Genomic DNA, 19337 nt, shown 5'->3' on the forward strand with positions numbered 1-19337 from the left:
GGGAGGGAGGGAGGGAGGGAGGGAGGGAGGGAGAGGAAAGAGACAGACAGACGCAGAAAAAGAAGAGAGAGAAAACTGAATTTCGACATGAGACTTCTTTCCCCAGACCAGAAGATTCCCAGATATATATGCATATACAGATAGATAGATAGATAGATAGACAGACAGCCAGATAGATAAGAAAATAAGGACTATCAATTAGCAGCTTATAGAGGAAAAGCATTTTCAGAATATTATGAAAGGAAAGAAACATTAAAGAAGGAATAGCTGTACCTTTAGCTAGTTGGCACACTGGACCTGGAGTTGATATTGGGCAAATCACTTAACTTCTGTTTACCTCAGTTTCCTCATCTTTAAAATGGGGATGATAATAGCACCTGCCTCTGGGTTATTGAGAAGTGGGGATTGAATGAGATAATAATTGTGGAGCGCTTAGCATAGGATCTGGCACATAGTAGGGAAGGGAGGGAAAATATAGAGGTAAATAAATAATCATTATACTGTTATCAGGTCAAAAGAGGCAACCAGCTAGGTGATTCAGTGGATAGTGTGCCAGGCCAGGAACCAGGAAGATCTAAGTTCAAATCCAGCCTCAAACACTTAGCTGGGCAAGTCACTTAATTCTGTTTGCTTTAATCCTCTGGAGAAGAAAATGGCAAAACATCTCCCTTATATTTACCAAGAAAACCCCATGGGCAGCACGGTCCATGGAGTCACAAAGAGTCAGTCATGACTGAATGACCATATTAGTCAATGGCCAACAGGGAAGGACAACTAGCTCCTGCCAGCTTGAGGGAGGATGAGCAAGGAGACAAAGGGAGGGATTATGAAAGGAGGAAAACGGGGAGAATCTGGTACCATTTGGGGGGAGGTCACCCTGCCGATTGCTCCCATGGGAGAAGAGGGATGTGGTCCTTAGAGAGGCTACTCATAATAAGAGGAGGCAGAACTGCTGGCAACAAATGACACCCAGAAGAGGGGGAGGACATAGACCCAGGGAGGAGATTTCAAGGCAAATGGGGAGGAGGGGAATTACGGAGGCAAGGGCAAAGGTTTGTAATGAACTACATCATCAGAGAGAAAATTCCTGCCCATGGAGCAATACCTTCTTTATCACCCAGAGGAAATTAGATTTCTTTTTTTTTTCCATCAGTAATGTTTCATTTTTTCCCACTTCACATGTAAAAACAGTTTTTGGTGTCTGTTTTCTAACATTTTGAATTCCACATTCTCTCCCTCCCCTCCATCCTCCCTGAAACAGTAAGCAGTGTGCAATGGCTTATACATGTGCTGCCGCACAAAACACATTTCCATATTTGTCAGGTTGTGAAAGAAGATCCGTCAAAAACCCAAGAAGAAAATAAACTGAAGAATGATCTGCCTCTGGAATGGTATTTCTAAGAGTAAGGCACAACAGAAAAAAGGGTGGAGGGGAGAAACAAAATCTATAGGCCAATAACATAGAAACTGTTTAGAAGAAGGAACTCAAAATAGATATGTTAGAAGCTTTAATTGTTTATGGAATGCTATGTATCCTTTGTGTTCTATGCAATCAATCTGCAATATACAATAAAAGGTATCTTATATCTGAAATACAAGTGGCTTATTATATTTTACCTTCAGGATTTATGGGGGCTGGAATCCCTTTACCTCTATCTGCAGAGACCTAGACATAAACTATATATTCGAAACTTCCCAAATTCTGCGTGGAGGCAAAGTGTACGAGTAACGATTTAGGCCACAGCTCATCTAGACTGAACGCAGACCATGTATGCTTTAGAGCCTGGGACCCCCCGCCACAGGTTATATCAGCTCACTAGCTGACCTGTACTATTTGATATGACAAATACTAGAGCAGGGAATCAGGCTCGCGTTGTTAGATGAATTCCCTTAAACACTGAAAAGGAAGGTTTGCTTTCCTAAAAATAACTGAAGGGCTAAATAAAAGCCCTACAAAACACAGGCTCAAAATCTTGTTAAGAATTGCTGGGAGAAATTCTGGGCAATGTTGTGATGGATTTATTTTTCTCATTGGAAAGTAATTGGAGATCACTGAGTGGCTCCCAGAATGCCAACTGAGTTCCGAGGTATAAAATACAGGGTCACCAATCCTACTTACCCTACTAATTAATCACAATCTGTCATCTGATTAGGCAAAAAGAAAACAAACTGAATTTATTTACAAATTCACAGGTCTCCATTCAATGCAGCAAAGGAAATCTCTAGAAATATTAGAAACTTGCCCAGTTGTTTTTCCACTCCGTAGGTTTTTTTTTAAATCATCTTATTGTTTTCACAGGTCTCTGACCAAAAGCTAGAGGGGGCAGTTATGATTTTAATAATAAACGTCATACCAAATTCTTGTTCATTTGCAGAAAAGGAGTCAGTGGCCAGCTCTGCCGCTGCTAACATATTCATTAGTGTCCCTGGTGATTCGTGTTTCCATTGTTTCCTATTTTCTGAACTGTCTTCAGTTATAATAACCTGGCCATCTGGAAGAAAAAGTGTTAAGAGGAGAAAAAAAATTAAAATGACTTTCTTTTCTTGCTTTTTAGTAGATCATAAGCATCCTTAGAAAACACCTATTCAAATTCCTTATTTTACAGAGTAGGAAGTTGAGGCCAGGAAAGTAAAGTGATTTGGCCAGTCACACACATGTAGAGATCCCCCTCCCTTTTTTGCATTGTCATCTTAATTATTTTTTCAGTATGAAAATCTTCTTATATAAATGTTAACCTGGATTTATTTTTCTGCCTCCCTAATTTCTGAGTCAGAACTCAGCAATAAATTACATGATTCCTAAAATCCTACTCCAGTGCCTCATCACAGCATGCTCATGAACCTGATTTCTCAAAGGTTGTGCCAACAGATTTTATATCCTGTGAAGTCCCGCCAAACCAGAAAGAGTGGCATGTGGGTCTCGGCGATGGTCACGTTCTGTTAACTCTTGGCCAAGAACCATCCCGTCTGAGTTTACAGAAACTCAGAGAACCAGAGATTTAGTGCTAGAATGGAAACTCCTTGAGGACAAGAAGTCTCTCACTTTGACGTCTGGATCCTCCACTGCTGGCACATAAGAGGCACTTAATAGTGTTTGTTAGGTATTTGGAAGTGATCTTATGTTTTCCTTTCCAATACCCTTATTTTGAAAATGAAGAAACCAAAGTTCAGAAAAGTTAAATGACTTGCCGAGAGTCACCAGGGAGTACGTAGAAGAGCTGGCATGTAAGCCCAGGTCTTCCCATCCAAAATGCTGTATTCTTTCCACGTCAGCACTCTGCTCACTTCCCACTTTGATCATGGGATGCTAACCTTGCAAAGAGCAAAGAGACTCAAAAAGACCATCTTCTAAGGTTGTGTTCTGCACCAGGGAAGGGAATATCCGCACCCATAAGACTACAGATCTGTACCGTACTCCTAAGATTCCCTTTGCCCAGGGAGTTTTATATGTGGGTTGGATGATGCTTTATTATACTATGAAATACTAGACAAGTCAATAATTTAAGTGAATTGTGTAACTTCAGGTAACACTTTTCTTCTGATAAGACTTTGCAGTCTTAACAGCTTGCTTATATATTAGCTATGTAAGATATACTGCTCCTCCCTAAGTCCACATTATAATGAGAAACCCTAGAAATAAAGTGATGATGTATGTGTGAAGTAGGATGGCATTTAATTCTGAGGGGAAAACAAGAAACAGGCCTAAATGGCAAGATAAAGAAAAGATTTCATAGAAGAAAAAAAAGTGAAATTGTAGGTTTAGAGATGAAAGAGACCTCAGAGGCTGTTGAACAGAACCCCCTTACTTTGTAAAGGAGAAAATGGAGTCATAGAGAAGTTAAAAGATGTAATAATAATAATAGCTAGCATTTATTTAGAATATTAAGGTTTGTAGGGGCAGCTGGGTGGCTCAGTGGATTGAGAGCCAGGCCTATAGACCGGAGGTCCTAGGTTCAAATCTGACCTCAGGTACTTCCTAGCTGTGTGACCCTGGGCAAGTCACTTGACCCCCATTGCCTAGCCCTTACCACTCTTCTGCCTTGGAGCCAATACATAGTATTGACTCCAAGATGGAAGGTAAGGGTTTAAATAAATAAACAAATAAATAAATAAACAGATAAATAAATAAATGACTGAATGAATGAATAAACAAATAAATAAATAAAATAAAATAAAAAATAGAATATTAAGGTTTGCAAAGTGCTTTGTAAATATTACCTCATTTGAAATGCACAACAACCCTGAGATAGGTGTTATTGTTATCCTCATTTTATAGATGAGGAAACCAACGTAGAAAGTGATTAAAAGTTGTGCCAAGGGTCATAGAGCTAGTTAGTGCCAGAAGCCTCATTTGAACTCATGTCTTTAGGACTTCAGGCCCAACTCTCTGTGCAAAATGGTGCCACCTTGAATCCCAGGCTCATAGCAAATAAGTGTCTGCGTTAGAATTTGAACTGAGGATTTCTTGTCTCCAAATCTAGCTCATTAGCCAATATACCATTTTGCCTTTTGAGATGCTAAAAATTACTAAAAGAAGCTAATTTTAAAATTTCTCTGGAAGACAAAAAAGGACAATATACTATGGTAGAAAGATTACTAGACTAGGACTATGGTCGGATAACAGAGGGTTTGCCCTAGCTCTGGCACTAACTGCCAGGGTGTCCGGGGACAAGTTGAAGTAACTTCTCTAGACTTCCGTTTCTTTATATCCAAAATGAGGATACTGGCCTAGATTACTGCAAATATCTCTTTTGACCCTAATTTTCTACAAAAAATGTAAGATGAAGGGAAATAGATAATCTGGCTTGGACAATTTGGGTGATGGTGATGAAAATGATGATAAAAATAATACTAGTTCACATTCACACAGCATGACAAAACCCTTTTCTTACTACAAGCCTCTGAGGACATGCATGCATTATCATCTTCATATTACAGATAAAGAAACCGAGGTCCAAAAAAATCAAATGGCACGCTCAAGGACACTCTGCTAATAAATAGTAGAGCGGAACCTACAACCCAGTTCTGATTCGGGATCCCCTGTATCTCACATCGGGTACAATCCACTTTAAAGACAAAGTAAACTGGATGATACCCTTTTTTGTGCCATGGACCCCTTGGGCAGTCTGGTCAAATCTATGGATCCCATCTCAGAATAATGCTTTTAAATACACAAAAAAATGCATAGGATTTTAAAGGAAACCAAATATATTGAAATATGGCTATCAAAATAGGAAAAAAAAATTCAGAGATCCAAAACTACGAGCCTCCATACTGTAGGATAGGTTATGTTTGTCATTTTGGGCCAACTTCCATAAGAACTCTCCTTGAAGAGTTACCAAGTGGGCCTTCACAACCCAAGTGGAGAGGAGCAGTTCAGCTTCCCTTGTGACACGGATGGCAGCTGGACCTCTCACCCACCTCACGGTCAGTCTCAGCCTTCGCACTTACCTCCAGCAGTGGACGAGCAGGCCGAGGTGATGTCTGCCTTCTCTATTCTCTGTAGCAGTGTCCGAGGCGCTCGGACACTCCAGTGCCGCCTCTTTTCTCCAGGAACAACGTCCTGCTTGTCAGCAGCTGAAACAGGAAAATAACAAAATAACTCAGAACTCATCAAACTGTACTTTGCCCGTCTTTGATGCATTTGATGACTGGAAACACTTCCCAGAGTTGGAGTAACGAGAAGTCAGAGACGTGTCGACTCTTATTTTAATAGACATCAAAGAGATCTTGTTCATAAGGGCTGACTCCAGTCCAGGCTCCTATTCCAAGGAATCTTCATTGCAATAAGCACCAGGAGATCAGAATTCCGTGAAGCCGGTGCCCGGGATGCAGGGACTGCATCAAGAGTTACTGGCTAGGCAGAAGAATAGGTATCATGGCAATAGCTCATATTTATGGAGCCCTTTGAGGTTTGTGGAATGCTTTACAAATATCTCATTTGATCCCTACAAAAATGCTAGGAGGTAGGCGCTGGGATCATATCTCCATTTTATAGATGAGGAAACTGAGGCAGGCAGAGGCTAAGTCACCTGTCCAGTCACGCAACTAGTAAGTATCTGAGGCTAGATTGGAACGCAGGAGTTCCTGACTTCAGCACTTTGTTCACTTTGGGACGTCTAGACTGTATCTGCCAGCTGCTTCTAGGTCTCAGGAGGAAGTACTGATGGTGGTGCTTCGTATAGGATGGGGGAGAGCCTCCCACAGAGACTGCAAAATTGAGGGAACCGAGAGGCGGCTGGACCGCTGGCTTTACCGGTAAAGAGAGCCTTTGTCTCTTCTACAGCAAGGAGAAGGAAGACGCTCGGCTGGAGCCAGAAGCCAGAAGAATGGCCATAGAGGTGAGCCACCCGTAGCATCCTTGAACCCGAGAAACCAGGCAGAATTCTGTTCGCCCTGGAGCCAGTAGGATGACCCTGAAGTGTGCTCACAAATCTCCGTGCTGGTTACCAAAACCAATATTAGAGAAGATAAATTGTCTCTTTCCTCGTATCTTTTCCATTTACTCAGGTACAGGAAGGACTGTTTTCTCATTCTCATGGGAGTTTTTCCGTTTATTTTCTTACTAATGCGTACAGGGGGTTGTGTCTGCTTTGTATCTGAGGAAAAAGAGGTTCTCGCTGATTTGTTTGCCTGTTTATTTTCCTGTTAAATTACTTTGCTAGTCTGTCTTTATTCAATACATTGCTATTTGATTTTTGGTCCAACATCATGTAGGACTAGAGATTAATCAATAGAAAGAGGACTTGAGTTACATTTGCATAATTTATTGTCGTTCAGTCATGCCCAACTCTTCATGATCCCGAAAGGGGTTTCCTTGGCAAAGATAATGGAGTAGTTTGCCACTTTCTTCACTAGTGCATTAGGCAAAAAGAGATCAAGTGACTTTCCCAGGGTCACACGGATAGTGTCTAAGGCTGGATTTGAACTCAAGTCTTCCTGACTCCAGGTCCAGTGCTATATCTGCAGAGCCACCTTCCCACTCTGGTTCCACTGTTAGGTTAGGCCAAAACACCACAATAGACTCAAGGTAGCTAGGGAGCTCAGAGGTATTTGTGGGGTCCTAGACTACACATAAATCAAAATAATGCAGCACCTGGCATAGTGCCTGGCACAGAGGAGGTTCTTAATAAATTATTATTGATTGATTAATAAGGAATTTTAAAATATAAATAAGTTCTATGGTTAAATCTAACTGGAAAGATTTCATCTATTATGCATTAATAGAATTAAGCATTCAATATGCATTTTCCCAAAAATACATAGATCACTGGGTACATTTCATCATGAATAAAGGAGTCCTTCAAGGCAGAAGAAACTTTTAGAATATAAATGAAAGATTCAAAAAGCTATATTTGAATGAACAATAAAAATACGACCTGAAATATTCTAAAAGCAAAGAGGCAAGAAAATATAAGCTACCTCTGGGAGAAAGTATAGAACTTATAGATATTATAAAGGTAAAAGAATCATAATCAACAAAAGCACTATTTCCCATATTGGGTTCCATGGAAAAACCAATATTCTGCATGGCATGAATATGAGACTCTATGAAAAAATTGTTAATTGTATCAACAATTTCCATCTGAAATAGTCAATGTGGAACTATATATCAAAAATTCTCATTATGTATGATAATTTAGGCTATGAAAATAGGTTGACAATCCTCTATTTTGCTCCAGTATTTTCACCAACCCCTCCCTTGGGCCCAGGATCTCTGAAGCTGGTGGCTTTTCTTTCAGAGATTCAGCCCAGTGAGGATTCTCCTCTCAGCTTCTGCTGTCCAGAATGTGTCCGACCCATTGGGCTTCTAGGCAAAGAGCATGTGATCATACGTGCCACAACATTCTGGAATTGATGCTCCATGAGTCCAACTTGGGCATTTTATTATTTTTAAATTTTATTTTTATCATTCAAAACATACTTCCATACTCATATAAAACCGAGACCCCAAAATAAAACCATAAATACACTGATGTGATAGTATGGTTTGATCCGTATCCATCCTAGGCCAACAGATCTTTCCCTGGAGATAGAGAGCATTCCCTGTCATAATTCTTTTAGGACTGTCCATATTATTGCATTGCTGAGAAACCTGGGCATCTTCTGTGGTGAGGGATTGATTTAGAATGGCTTGGTTTGGGGATGGGATGTTTCCCCCAATCTTGCCAGTGGCAGAGCAGAGTGCACAGGGTTTGGGGGGGAAGAATAAAAGGGACAGCTCCCTGCCTGGGGGACCTCCAGGCAGCCTGAGCCCATGGGTGTTGGGAGCTACATATTAACAGCTATCTTTTTCCTTTATACTTTCCTTTTCCTTTTTTTAAGAAATAATGGCTTTAGTAGTTTATTTAAAGCTTAATTGTGACTTCACAACAGAAAGGGGGAAAGGATGAGGTTAAATCCATTTCCCCCATCCCCCCCAGAACCCCAGTTCTATGTCCAAAAGCCTCTGTAAAAGCTGATCCCTGAAGGGTCTGAAAGGAGCCCTTGACATAAGAGAGTACCAGACTCTGACATTCTGAGCAGAGAGAGCTTATCTTCACCAGCTCCTTCTGTTCTGCCTCATGGTCTCTGACGAATCCATTTTGAACACTGGGAAAGGATAGATAAACCCATCCCTCTTTACCTCTCACTCCCCCCAAAAGAAAAAAAGTCATGCTTTCTGCCCCTGATGAGTTCAGGGGACAGACCAAGGCTAGTTAGTGACAATAAAACTCCCATCCCTACCACTGCTTGTAAAGGACCCTTCTCTAGGTCCTTCACCTCTCAATACAAAATAGAATACGATACACTTTCATGAGTAAATAAGTCAGATACATTGAGAATTACATTAATAGAATCTTGTGTTAGTACTTTGAATTGTATTTCGTGGATCCAGGTCTTTTTCTTAAAAGGTCAACATACCAATTTTTGTCTATATTTTCCTAAAAAGAAAAAAATACCTGTTTCTGGACAATATATTTTTTCAAAATTTTGGTCCGTATCATCTTCACCTTCCTTTATAAGCTTATTTTCCTTAAGCTTCATACCATCCTCAAAAGTCAATGTTTCATTCAGTGCATCTATTTCCTGAAAGAAAACCAGTGCTTAATGAGAAACACCACAAATATTCAGAAAAAAAGATTGTGAATTCTCTAGCATGTCCCCAGTTATATTAAATACAGAGAAGGTATAAATAAATTAATAAGTATTAAGTGCCTACCATGTGCTAGACACTATGCTAAACATTCAACATGTAGAGACAAAAGTAAACCAGTCTCTCCCTTCAGTCAGTTTAAAGCCTAACAAGGAAGACAACATATATGCATGTAAATATGCAGAAAATATAAAATGAACTCCAGGAGATTGAGAGATAGATTTATAGATAATTTTTAATGAAGATGGCTCCAGCAACTAAGAGGAGAAATGAGGACTTTATGAAGAAAGCAGGATTTGAGCTGGACTTTGAAGGCAACTAGGAAATTCCTAGGAAGTAGAGATGAGGAGGGATAGCACACCAGGTAGAGGAAAGAAACAGTACAAAAGCCAGGAAAGAGGAGATGGGGTGTTCTGGGTAAAGTAGCCTAAAGTGGGTAGAGAGAATAACATATGATAAAACTGGAAAAGGAGGTAGGGGCCAGGCTGTGAAAACCCTTCAATGTCAAACAAGAATTTACATTTGATTCTAAAGGTAACAGAGACCCACTGGACTTTATGGAGCAGAGGAGTATATCTCTGATGAACAGGATGACTTCAGAAAGAGCTGGAAAAACCTATATGAACTGATGCAGAGTGAAATAAGCAGAGCCAGGAGAACATTGTACACAGTAATAGCAATATTGTAGAATGATCAGCTGTGAAAGAATTAACTACCCTCAGCAATGCCATAATCCAGGACAATTCTAAAGGACTGAAGACAAAGAATGCTACCAACCTCCAGGGAAAGAACTGTTGGAATCAGAATGAAGATGAAAGCATACGGTTTTCCACTTGTTTATTTGGGGTTTTGGTTTTATCTCATTATTCACTTATAAGTAGGAACAATATGGAAATATGTTTTGCATAACACATATATAACCTAGACCGAATTGCTTGCCAGTTCTGAGAGTGGGGAGAGAAGGCAGGAAGGAAGACAATTTGGATCATATAACTTCAGAAAACTTAGGTGGAAATTTGTTATTATATATAATTAGTAAAAAAAAATTAACTGACTTTTTAAAAAAGACTATATCTTCTACAGCTATGTGGAGGAAGAATTGGAGAGGGGAAGAGACTTGAGGCAGATGACTAATTAGGAGGGTTGCAATGGTATATAAGCATAATAAATACTTGTTGAATGGTCATAATGAATAATTATCAAAACTCATTTATAAGGTGTTATGGTTTATAAATAATTTTCCTCAACAACCACCATATAAATCTATCATTATTATCCACAATTTACAGAGAGAAAATCAAAAGCCAGAGAGTCTGAGTAGCCTGATCAACATCACAAAGCTTTTTAGTCAGTTCAAAATAGAAATATTTCAATTTCCCATCCATGTGATTAAACTAGAGATTAAACTAGGGAGCACTAAGCTATTAAAAAGTTTTGCTACTTTGTTAACCATTCTGGTAAGCAGTGTGCTAACAAGCCTTCACCAATTGATCGATCCTACTAATTGTGTGTGTGTGTGTGTGTGTGTGTGTGTGTGTGTGTGTGTGTATATATATATATATATATATATATATATATATATATATATATATAATTTCTTAGGCAGGTAGCTGGCGCAGTAAAGAGAGGAATGTAAATCTGGCCTCAGACACCTATGAGCTGTGTGACCCTGGGCTTCACCTTGTTTGCCTCAGTTTCCTGATCTATAAAGTGAACTGGAGAAGGAATGGCAAACCACGCCAGTATCTTTGCCAAGAAAACCCCAGAAGGAGTCACAGAGAGTAGAACATGACCAAAAACATCTAAACAACAAAATGATATTTCTTGTATTCACTCCCTTCTCTCCACTCGTGTGGCTGCTACCCTAATTCAGGCCGCCATTACCTCTCACTTGGACTGTTATAATGGTCTTCTTCCCCTATCTTCTATCTTAGAATTAATACTGTGCTCCAAGGCAGAAGAGCAGTAAGGGCTGGGCAATTGAGATTAAGTGACTTGTCCAGGGTCCCAAAGCTAGAGTCTGAGGTCAGATTTGAACCCAGGAGGTTCTCAATCCATTTTCTTAGAACAGTCTAATATCCCTGCCACGCCTTGCCCTATCCCAACCCCTTCTCTAATCCCATTGCCAAAATGATCTTTCAAAGGCAGATATCTGACATAACAATCTGCTCCTCAAAAAAACCAAGTGGTTCCCCATCTAGGACAAAATGCAAACTCATTAGCCTAGCAGTTAAGCCTAAATACAATCTGGTTCCAATTAACCTCTTCAGCTTTATTTTACATTATTCCTTGTCTCACACCATCTCTGAATTTCATATGTTGCCTTCATGTCCCTGCTTTCCCACAAGCCATCTCTCAGCCCTGAAATGCACCCCCTTCTCATCTCTATTTCAGGACACTTATTTTCCTATCAGGTTCCATTCAGGGACTCTTTCTTCTTCCCTGATTCCTCCTGCTGTTAGTGGTTTCTCCCTCCTCAAATAATCCAAGACTTCTTTGTCAGATTTTCTCCTTTTCACTCTCCCTCTCTACTCTGTATTATACTTATTAAAATTCGTGTTTATCTGTTTAGTGAAATGTAACTTCCTTGGGGGCAAGGTCTCTTCTGTTTTTGCCTTTTTATTCTTGACATCTGGCATAGTCCTTTGCATGTAACACACATGCAAAAAAAATTAATAAATATCTGTTGAATTAAATGACGTAGAAACTGTTCTTTTCCATTTATATTATTTATCCCTGGTATTTCTATTTGTGTTCAGGTGAACTCTGGAATCATTGAGACTGCCTATATTAAGGAAGTGAGTTCAGTTCAACTCAACATTATTAAGCATCTATTATATGCCAGACACTAGGGATATAAAGACAAAAAAGAAGTGTTCCCTGCCCTTCAGTGAGAAAAGAGCAGGTGGGGAATTAAAACTCATGGTACCTTGTTAAAAGTTCAATGAGTGGGGGCAGCTGGGTAGCTCAGTGGAATGAGAGTCAGGCCTAGAGATGGGAGGTCCTAGGTTCAAATCTGGCCACAGACACTTCTCAGCTGTGTGACCCTGGACAAGTCACTTGACCCCCATTGCCTACCCTTACCACTCTTCTGCCTTGGAGCCAATACATAGTATTGACTCCAAGATGGAAGGTAAGGGTTTAAAAAAAAAAAGTTCAATGAGAGAACTAAGGTTCTGAGATATTTTCTCAAAGATTTAGTTAAGTATGCGAAGTGCTTTTCATCCTAACTTATTTTGATTTGATCTTACTAGAAAGTTGTTTATGATTTTCCATTTGGTTATTGGTCAAAGGACATGAATAGACAGTTTTTAGATGAAGAAATCAAAGCTATCTATAGTTATATTTTTTTAATGCTCCAAGTCATTCTTGATTAGAGAAATGCAAATTAAACAATTCTGAGGTACCATTGGCCAATATGACAGAAAAGGGAAGTAATAAATGTTGGGGGGATATAGAAAAATTGGAACATTAATGCACTGTTGGTAAAGTTGTGATCTGATCCACCCATTCTGGAGAGCAATTTGGAACTACGTCCAAAGGACCCTAAACCTGTGCATACCCTTAGATCCAGCAATACCATTTCTAGGTCTATACCCTAAAGAGATCAAAATGAAGGGAGAAGGACTTATCTGTACAAAAATATTTATTGAAGCTTTTTTTGTAGTGGCAAAGTATTGGAAATTGAGGGGTTGTCCATCAATTAGGGAATGGTTGAACAAATTGTGGTATAGGATTGCGTTGGTATACTATTGTGTTATTGTATAAGAAGTGACAAGCAGGATGGTTTTGGGGAAAATCTGGAAAGACTTACCTAAGCTGATGCAAAGTGAAGTGAAGAGAATCAGAAAAACATTTTACACAGTGACAGCAATATTTTTTGATGAACAACTGTGAATGGCTTAGATATTTTCATCAAGGCAGTGATCCAAGATAGTCCCAGAGTCTTTTGATGAAAAATACCATCTGCCCTCCAAGAAAGAACTGATGAAGTCTCAATGCAGACTAAAACTATTTCTTTCTTTCTTTCTTTCTTTCTTTCTTTCTTTCTTTCTTTCTTTCCTTCCTTCTTTCCTTTCTCTTTCTTTTTCTTTTCTTTCTTCCCTCCCTTCATTTTTTCTTTCTCTTCTTTCTCCTTCTCTTCCTCCTTCTTTCTCTTTTATAAAATGACTAGTATGAAAAAATATTTTATATTATTGCACATGTAAAAATTAAATTAGATTGCATACTGTCTCATGGAGTAGGGAAGTTGAGAGAGAGGGAGAGAATTTGGGACTCAAAATTTTAAAGAAATGAATATTAAAATTGTTCTTACATATAATTGGGGAAAAATAAAATATTACAAAAAAGAAAGTCATAGAAAGAAAATACCTATACATTTGGAAAAAATAATCAAATGAAAGAATTCATTTAAGAAGATTATCTCAAAAAATATGAGGAGATATTTTTGTTTTAGAATCCTAGAGTTCAAAGAGATCCTCAAATAAAATTTTCATAATCATTCTTTTTTTAAAAAAAACCCTTACCTTCCATCTTAGAATTCAATACTGTGTATTGGTTCCAAGGCAGAAGAGTGGTAAGGGCTAGGCAATGGGGGTTAAGTGACTTGCCCAGGGTCACACGGCTAATAAGTGTCTGAGGCCAGATTTAAACCTAGGACTTCCCATCTCTAGACCTGGCTCTCAATCCACTGAGCCACCCAGTTGCCCCCTATCATAATCATTCTTGAGCAAGAATTTTCTCTATAGCATATGGAACAAGTAATCACTCAGCCTTGGAGATTTCCAGTATGGAGAAACTTCCCATCTCCTTTTTGTTGTTCAGTCATTTTCAGTTATGTCTGACTGACTCTTCATGATGCCATTTGAGGTTTTCTTGGCAAAGATATTGGAGTGGTTTGCCATTTCCTTCTCTACCTCATATTACAAATAATGAACTGAGGCAAACAGGGCTAAGTGACATGCCCAGAGTCACACAGCTAGTAGGTGTCTGAGGCTGGATTTGAACCCAGTAAGATGAGTCTTCTTGTCTCCAGGCCCAGCACTTTATCCACTCTGCTGCTTAGCTGCCCTCTACCATCTCCTAAGAAAGCTCAATCCATTTTGGGGAAATTTTCCCCAAAATAAACTTGTATCCTTGCAACTTTCACCCATTACTTTTAGTTCCATGGTGTAAGGCCAAAAAAGAACAAACCTAATCCCTTTCCCATGTAATAGCCCATTATATATTTAAACATAGGAATCATTTCCTTCTCCCCCCAGATCTTCTCTTCTTTGAGGAAAACAACCCCAGTTTCTTCAAACTGTTGTCCTAACACAAGATCTCAAAGCCTTTTGCCAATTTGCTTTCCATCTTCTGGACACTCTCTATCTTACAAATGCCTTTCCTAAAATGAAGAATGTGAAACTGAACACAATACCCCAAATGTAGTCTAACAGGGAAAAGAAATATTTTAATATAAAACCCCAAGTGAAAATTTTTAAAAATATATTTGTTTTTATCGCTTATGTATTGTTTCATAAAAATATTTACCAAAATACTCTTTTTAAGACGAACAGATGCAAAATAGAAATGCATAATAATTAAAGTCATACCTCCTCCCCTTGTACGGTGTTTTCATCAGTAATGCATTTGTTTAAATTTATTTCAAACTTTATACCTCCCTAAAATTAAAAAAAGAAAAAAGAAATCTTTTTACTTTTTATTTAATATTCTGTTGCAATTCACAATTGTAACAGCCAAGGGCAACTCTCCTTGAGAGTGTAAAGGTACTTGTAAACTCTGAGACAACTCCACAAAAACATAGTTGTTTTTTTTTAAAGTCTGTAAGTTAAACCCAGATGTAAAGATGGAGGTCAATGGTCAAAAAGAGATAACAGTGCCCATTACCTTAACCTTATATTTCTGTTCTAGCATTTTCCTTTCCTGTTTGCTCTGTAGCCTGATTTGTTCCAATTTTCTTTCAGTGTCCTGAAAGGGCAAAGAAAATCAGAAGATTTTTAAGGCACAATTGTATGTACAGAGCCCTAAAAAGCATAATGCACTTTGAAAATGAACTGGCTTACAGACTGAATCCAATTGTCAATTCCCTTGTAAACAATGTCTCTTGAAAGTGATTTACTGCACATTTGTGCCTCTAAGTGCTGTCAACATCTGTTATTCTGATTGGAAACCTCAGCCTAACATAAGCATGAATAAGTCACTCTAGCTTTTCCTGTACAAAGATCTGTAATTTGATATTGCTAATCCCTTGTCTCTTAAAAAGCTTTCTATTATATAGATGTGACACATGGTAAGGAGAGCAATAAATGGAAATAAGAATTTATAAAACAGAAAAACTGGACGTGATTATTTGTTTCACAAAACATTCACTGGAGGGCTCTATTAAAAAGTAAGCTCTCCAAGTGTATTTAAAATGCTCTTTACAAATATTTGATTTAAATGTAACATACGTACTATTTATTGTATTAAACCCACTTCTTTTTTTACTTCTTTCCTCAAGAATCACCTGAGCCAACTTCTGTTTTGAGTTCAGTTAATTCTGGGTTATTGGGAGATGTTTCTTGAAGACTTCAGTGGATCTATGACTTTGTAGACACTGACTAGCCCATCTGTGTTTGGACTGAGTGCAGTCCAAAACAGATTAAAATGTAATTGGGAGACATTTAATTAAAATACAACAGGACATAAATAATGTTCTTATGTAGTTTTCTTAAGTCAGTAATTCAAAGGGCAGCTAGGTGGTGCGGGAGATAGAATACCAGGCCTGGAGTCTGGAAGTCTCATCTGTCTGAATTCAAATCTGTCCTCAAACACTTAATAGCTGTATGACCCTGGGCAAGTCACTTAACCCTATTTGCCTCAGTTTCTTCAACTATAAAATGATCTGGAGAAGGAAATGACAAACCACTCTAGTATCTTAGCCAAGAAAATCCCAAGTGGGCTGATGAAGGGTTAGACATAACTGAACAAGGAATGTCACTCTATCACCAGAGGGATTTTTATATGTTTAGTGGTCCTAGATCCTATCTGAGTTTGACATTGGGGGCGTAGGATTCCTATACGTGTCTTCCCATACACTCTTCTTAGGGAGGTCGTCCTCTTCGGATGCTTTTTGTACGTCTGTAAGTGATGCTTCTCTCCCACTATATGGCAAACGCAGCCCTTCTTTTTTTGGTCAAATAACTCCAAGATGATTCCGATGTGTCTTGAGTCTGAATGATGAGGAGTAACATTCTTCATCCTGTTGCACAAATCTCTGCATTGCCCTTTTGGAGACTCACGGTTTGGAAGATGTGACATTCTTATCGTTTGCAGCCATAAAACATCATTGAAAGAAGAGTAAAAGGCTCAAGTGGATCTGCGACAACCAAATGAGATATTGGCAGAGCGCTTGGCCCAGAGCCTGGCACATAAGGGGCGCTCAGTATGCACTTGATTCCTTCCTTTTCTCCTCATCCCTGAACTTGCCCACAGCTGCCCGACCTCTTCCCCTCTGGTCCACGTCCTTCCTTCAGTTGGCCCCAGGAGCTCCCCCGGAAGTGTGGGTTGTCTTCTCTCCACATGACTAGCCTGTCTTCGCTTCTCTGTCAGCGTCCCTTCTCTGGTGCTTTTGGGAAGGTGCTTGTTTCTTATGTGTCCTTTGAGTAGTTTTCATTTTAAATTCCTCTGCGACTATAGTATTCCTTAACTCCATACTAACAATGCTGCATTAAAAAGATTCATCTTTTTTTTCCAGAATTAATTTGAAGCATTTAAAGGAGCTTTGCAATTTCCCAAAGGCAATTCAGTGTGTTCACCTTTTCCTATTTATTGCTAGACCCAAAGAATTTCCCAACTGCAGTGTCTGTACACATATGGGCGTGTGTATGCATACAAACACACATACATGTGTGTACACATGGGATACATATACATATGTGTGGGTATACATAGGATACGTGTGTTTGTGGCTATCTGTGTTTATATACACCTATGCCTTTATAATAAACAAATATATAGAAACGTACATTGTTCACGTAACAGCAGGTCAAAGTCTGGACAAGAGGCATTTTAAGCCGCTTGGTTTTTATAGCGTGGATGGTGAGATCGGACTCTTTCAGTGGCTAGAGATCTCGTCCAGGTGCCCCTGCAGCCTGTCATGGTTTGGGGTGTCCTCTACAAACGGGAACTCCCAAGGGAATCCTTGTACACAGACCCTACACCGGACCCCCTCAGGGACGGCGCGGAACATTGTCGGCAAGCATTCGTCTCCCTGTTTTGTGCCTCGCCTCCTATTTGTGATCAGAGATACGCCCTTGTTTCGCTGAAGGAATCTTGAATCATTCGGACGGACGTATCGGTGTACGTCCCACTGTCGGCTAGCAGCTGCTCTACCAAATAAAATGCTTCTTATAATGAACTAGCAAAAGCCACAGCGAGGTTCTGTAGCCGCTACGTTTTCAGGCAACTGCGTAACTGTAAAGACGTGGTCTGCTGTGAAATATTGCTTGCAAAAGCCTTCCTCTTCTCTACTGATGCCCTCATGGACTTGCCTTTGATGTCGGCGTTGACAGTTCTCACAAAATTATATATAGTTACGTGTGTATATGTAGTCAGTAGTTATTAGAATTGCAGGGATCTCATTTTTCCAGGATTAATAAAGTCTGAGGTTTTTTCCATGCCTTTTGTATCTTCCATCATATGAATCATCAATGCTGGTCAGTCCCTCAGCACCACCACAATTAAGCTGCTGCCAGCACAGATCTCCCGGACATACACCTGGCCTCATCCAGCTGCATTTCCTACCTTCACTCTCCGTGCCATGCCGATGTCCTCTATCAGCACGTTTGAAACTGGACATTGGAGCTTTCACGGACCACTCCATCAATTCCTTTATTCACCTCTTCAAGAAAGACTTAGGAGTCATCCTTCCACGGAGGTGCAGCGGTTTACGTGTATTTGTTTGTTTTCTGGTTTTGTTTCCAACAAGAATGTCAGGATGGATACAGTCTGTCTCCTCAGTAGCAAGTCCACTCATTCGTTTATTCAAAAGCATTTATTAAGCTCCCTGGTGATTGTCCGGATATCCCATCTTTGGAGTCCCAGGAGCAAAGAAAAAGTTTATAGTTACCTAAAAACGGAGTGACTGATTACAGAGAGGTCTCTGCCTCTTTTTATCACATCAGAAGGAGAAGAGGGCTGCAATTGAGTGAAGACCATTTGATGTTTTTTAGTATTCCTTCTGTATATTTGCTATATCCATGTAATTTGTTACTTCGCAATCAGCTTACTAGTGATGAACTTCCCCTGATTTAGCTATGCTAGTTCTCAGAAAATTTAAGTCAATCTGTTGCCAGTGCCATATTCACATCCTTTCTAGCATACTAGACAGAACCTGCTTGAGTTTCCTTCCCATTGCCATCATTTTCAAAAACCTAGATGAGGTATTAGAGTTGGACTCTAGGAGTGATTAGAGAAATGGCTAGTTTAAAAAATATGGGTTTCTGTTTCAGGACATTTCATCTACTGCTCAGTTTATCAAATCAATGCTTCCCTTTCTCCTCTATCCACTGGTCCAAACATTTTGTCAAAAAAAGCATTTGTCTACATCCCCAAACTTTTCTAAAAAATAAATATTATTAAATGTTAAAAAAAAATAAAGTTAGGCAAATTTTTAAAAAAAGCATTTGTCCAAGATAAACACCAATAAATTATCTTGGTTGGCTATGTATTTTATTGCCTTCCATAGTATGGAAGACAGTGATTTTTCATCCACTTGCTTTTTTCCTGTGTGGATTATTCGGCTGAACTCCTTTGAGTGATTATGGCTCTTTTTTAAGCTATTCTTATAGCCAAGATATTGGGAGGTATTTCAAAACTTTCTTGGATCTGTCTCATCAGTATAAACATTCTTTTCAATGGTTCAGTTGGCAACCCATTGTGGCAACTCCACGTCTTCCTTCCCCTAAATCTTCCATAAGATGTCCCTCCAGTATTCTAAGGGCCTTCATCTAGACTTCTCGATGTTGCATGGATGCCAACAGAACCCAGAGGCTGCCTATTAGTTATTCTTCAGCCTTGGTACACAACCAACCTTCCTCCTTTTCCAATCACAGATCTCTTCCTGATGCTATCCAGGACACCACTCTTCCTGTGCAACCTTCAATATTCAGATGTCGCAGACAGCTCATATACCCATATCCTTCTTCCATCATCCTTT

The 19337-nt window shown here is 39.3% G+C and overlaps 1 protein-coding gene across 1 annotated transcript in view; it reads right to left on the reverse strand.

Moving 5' to 3' along the window:
• Positions 1-19337, reverse strand: part of NEK5 (NIMA related kinase 5) — a 96196-nt gene that overhangs the window by 12871 nt on the left and 63988 nt on the right. Inside the window, exons 16-20 of the mRNA XM_044668949.1 lie at positions 15026-15106; positions 14731-14799; positions 8943-9069; positions 5452-5577; positions 2355-2492 (exon numbers count right to left, since the gene is read on the reverse strand). Coding sequence (XP_044524884.1) covers positions 2355-2492; positions 5452-5577; positions 8943-9069; positions 14731-14799; positions 15026-15106 — 541 coding nt within the window. The remainder of the gene's footprint in view (positions 1-2354; positions 2493-5451; positions 5578-8942; positions 9070-14730; positions 14800-15025; positions 15107-19337) is intronic.

This window comes from Gracilinanus agilis, chromosome 3 (genome assembly GCF_016433145.1).
Source record: "Gracilinanus agilis isolate LMUSP501 chromosome 3, AgileGrace, whole genome shotgun sequence".
Lineage (NCBI taxonomy): Eukaryota > Metazoa > Chordata > Mammalia > Didelphimorphia > Didelphidae > Gracilinanus > Gracilinanus agilis.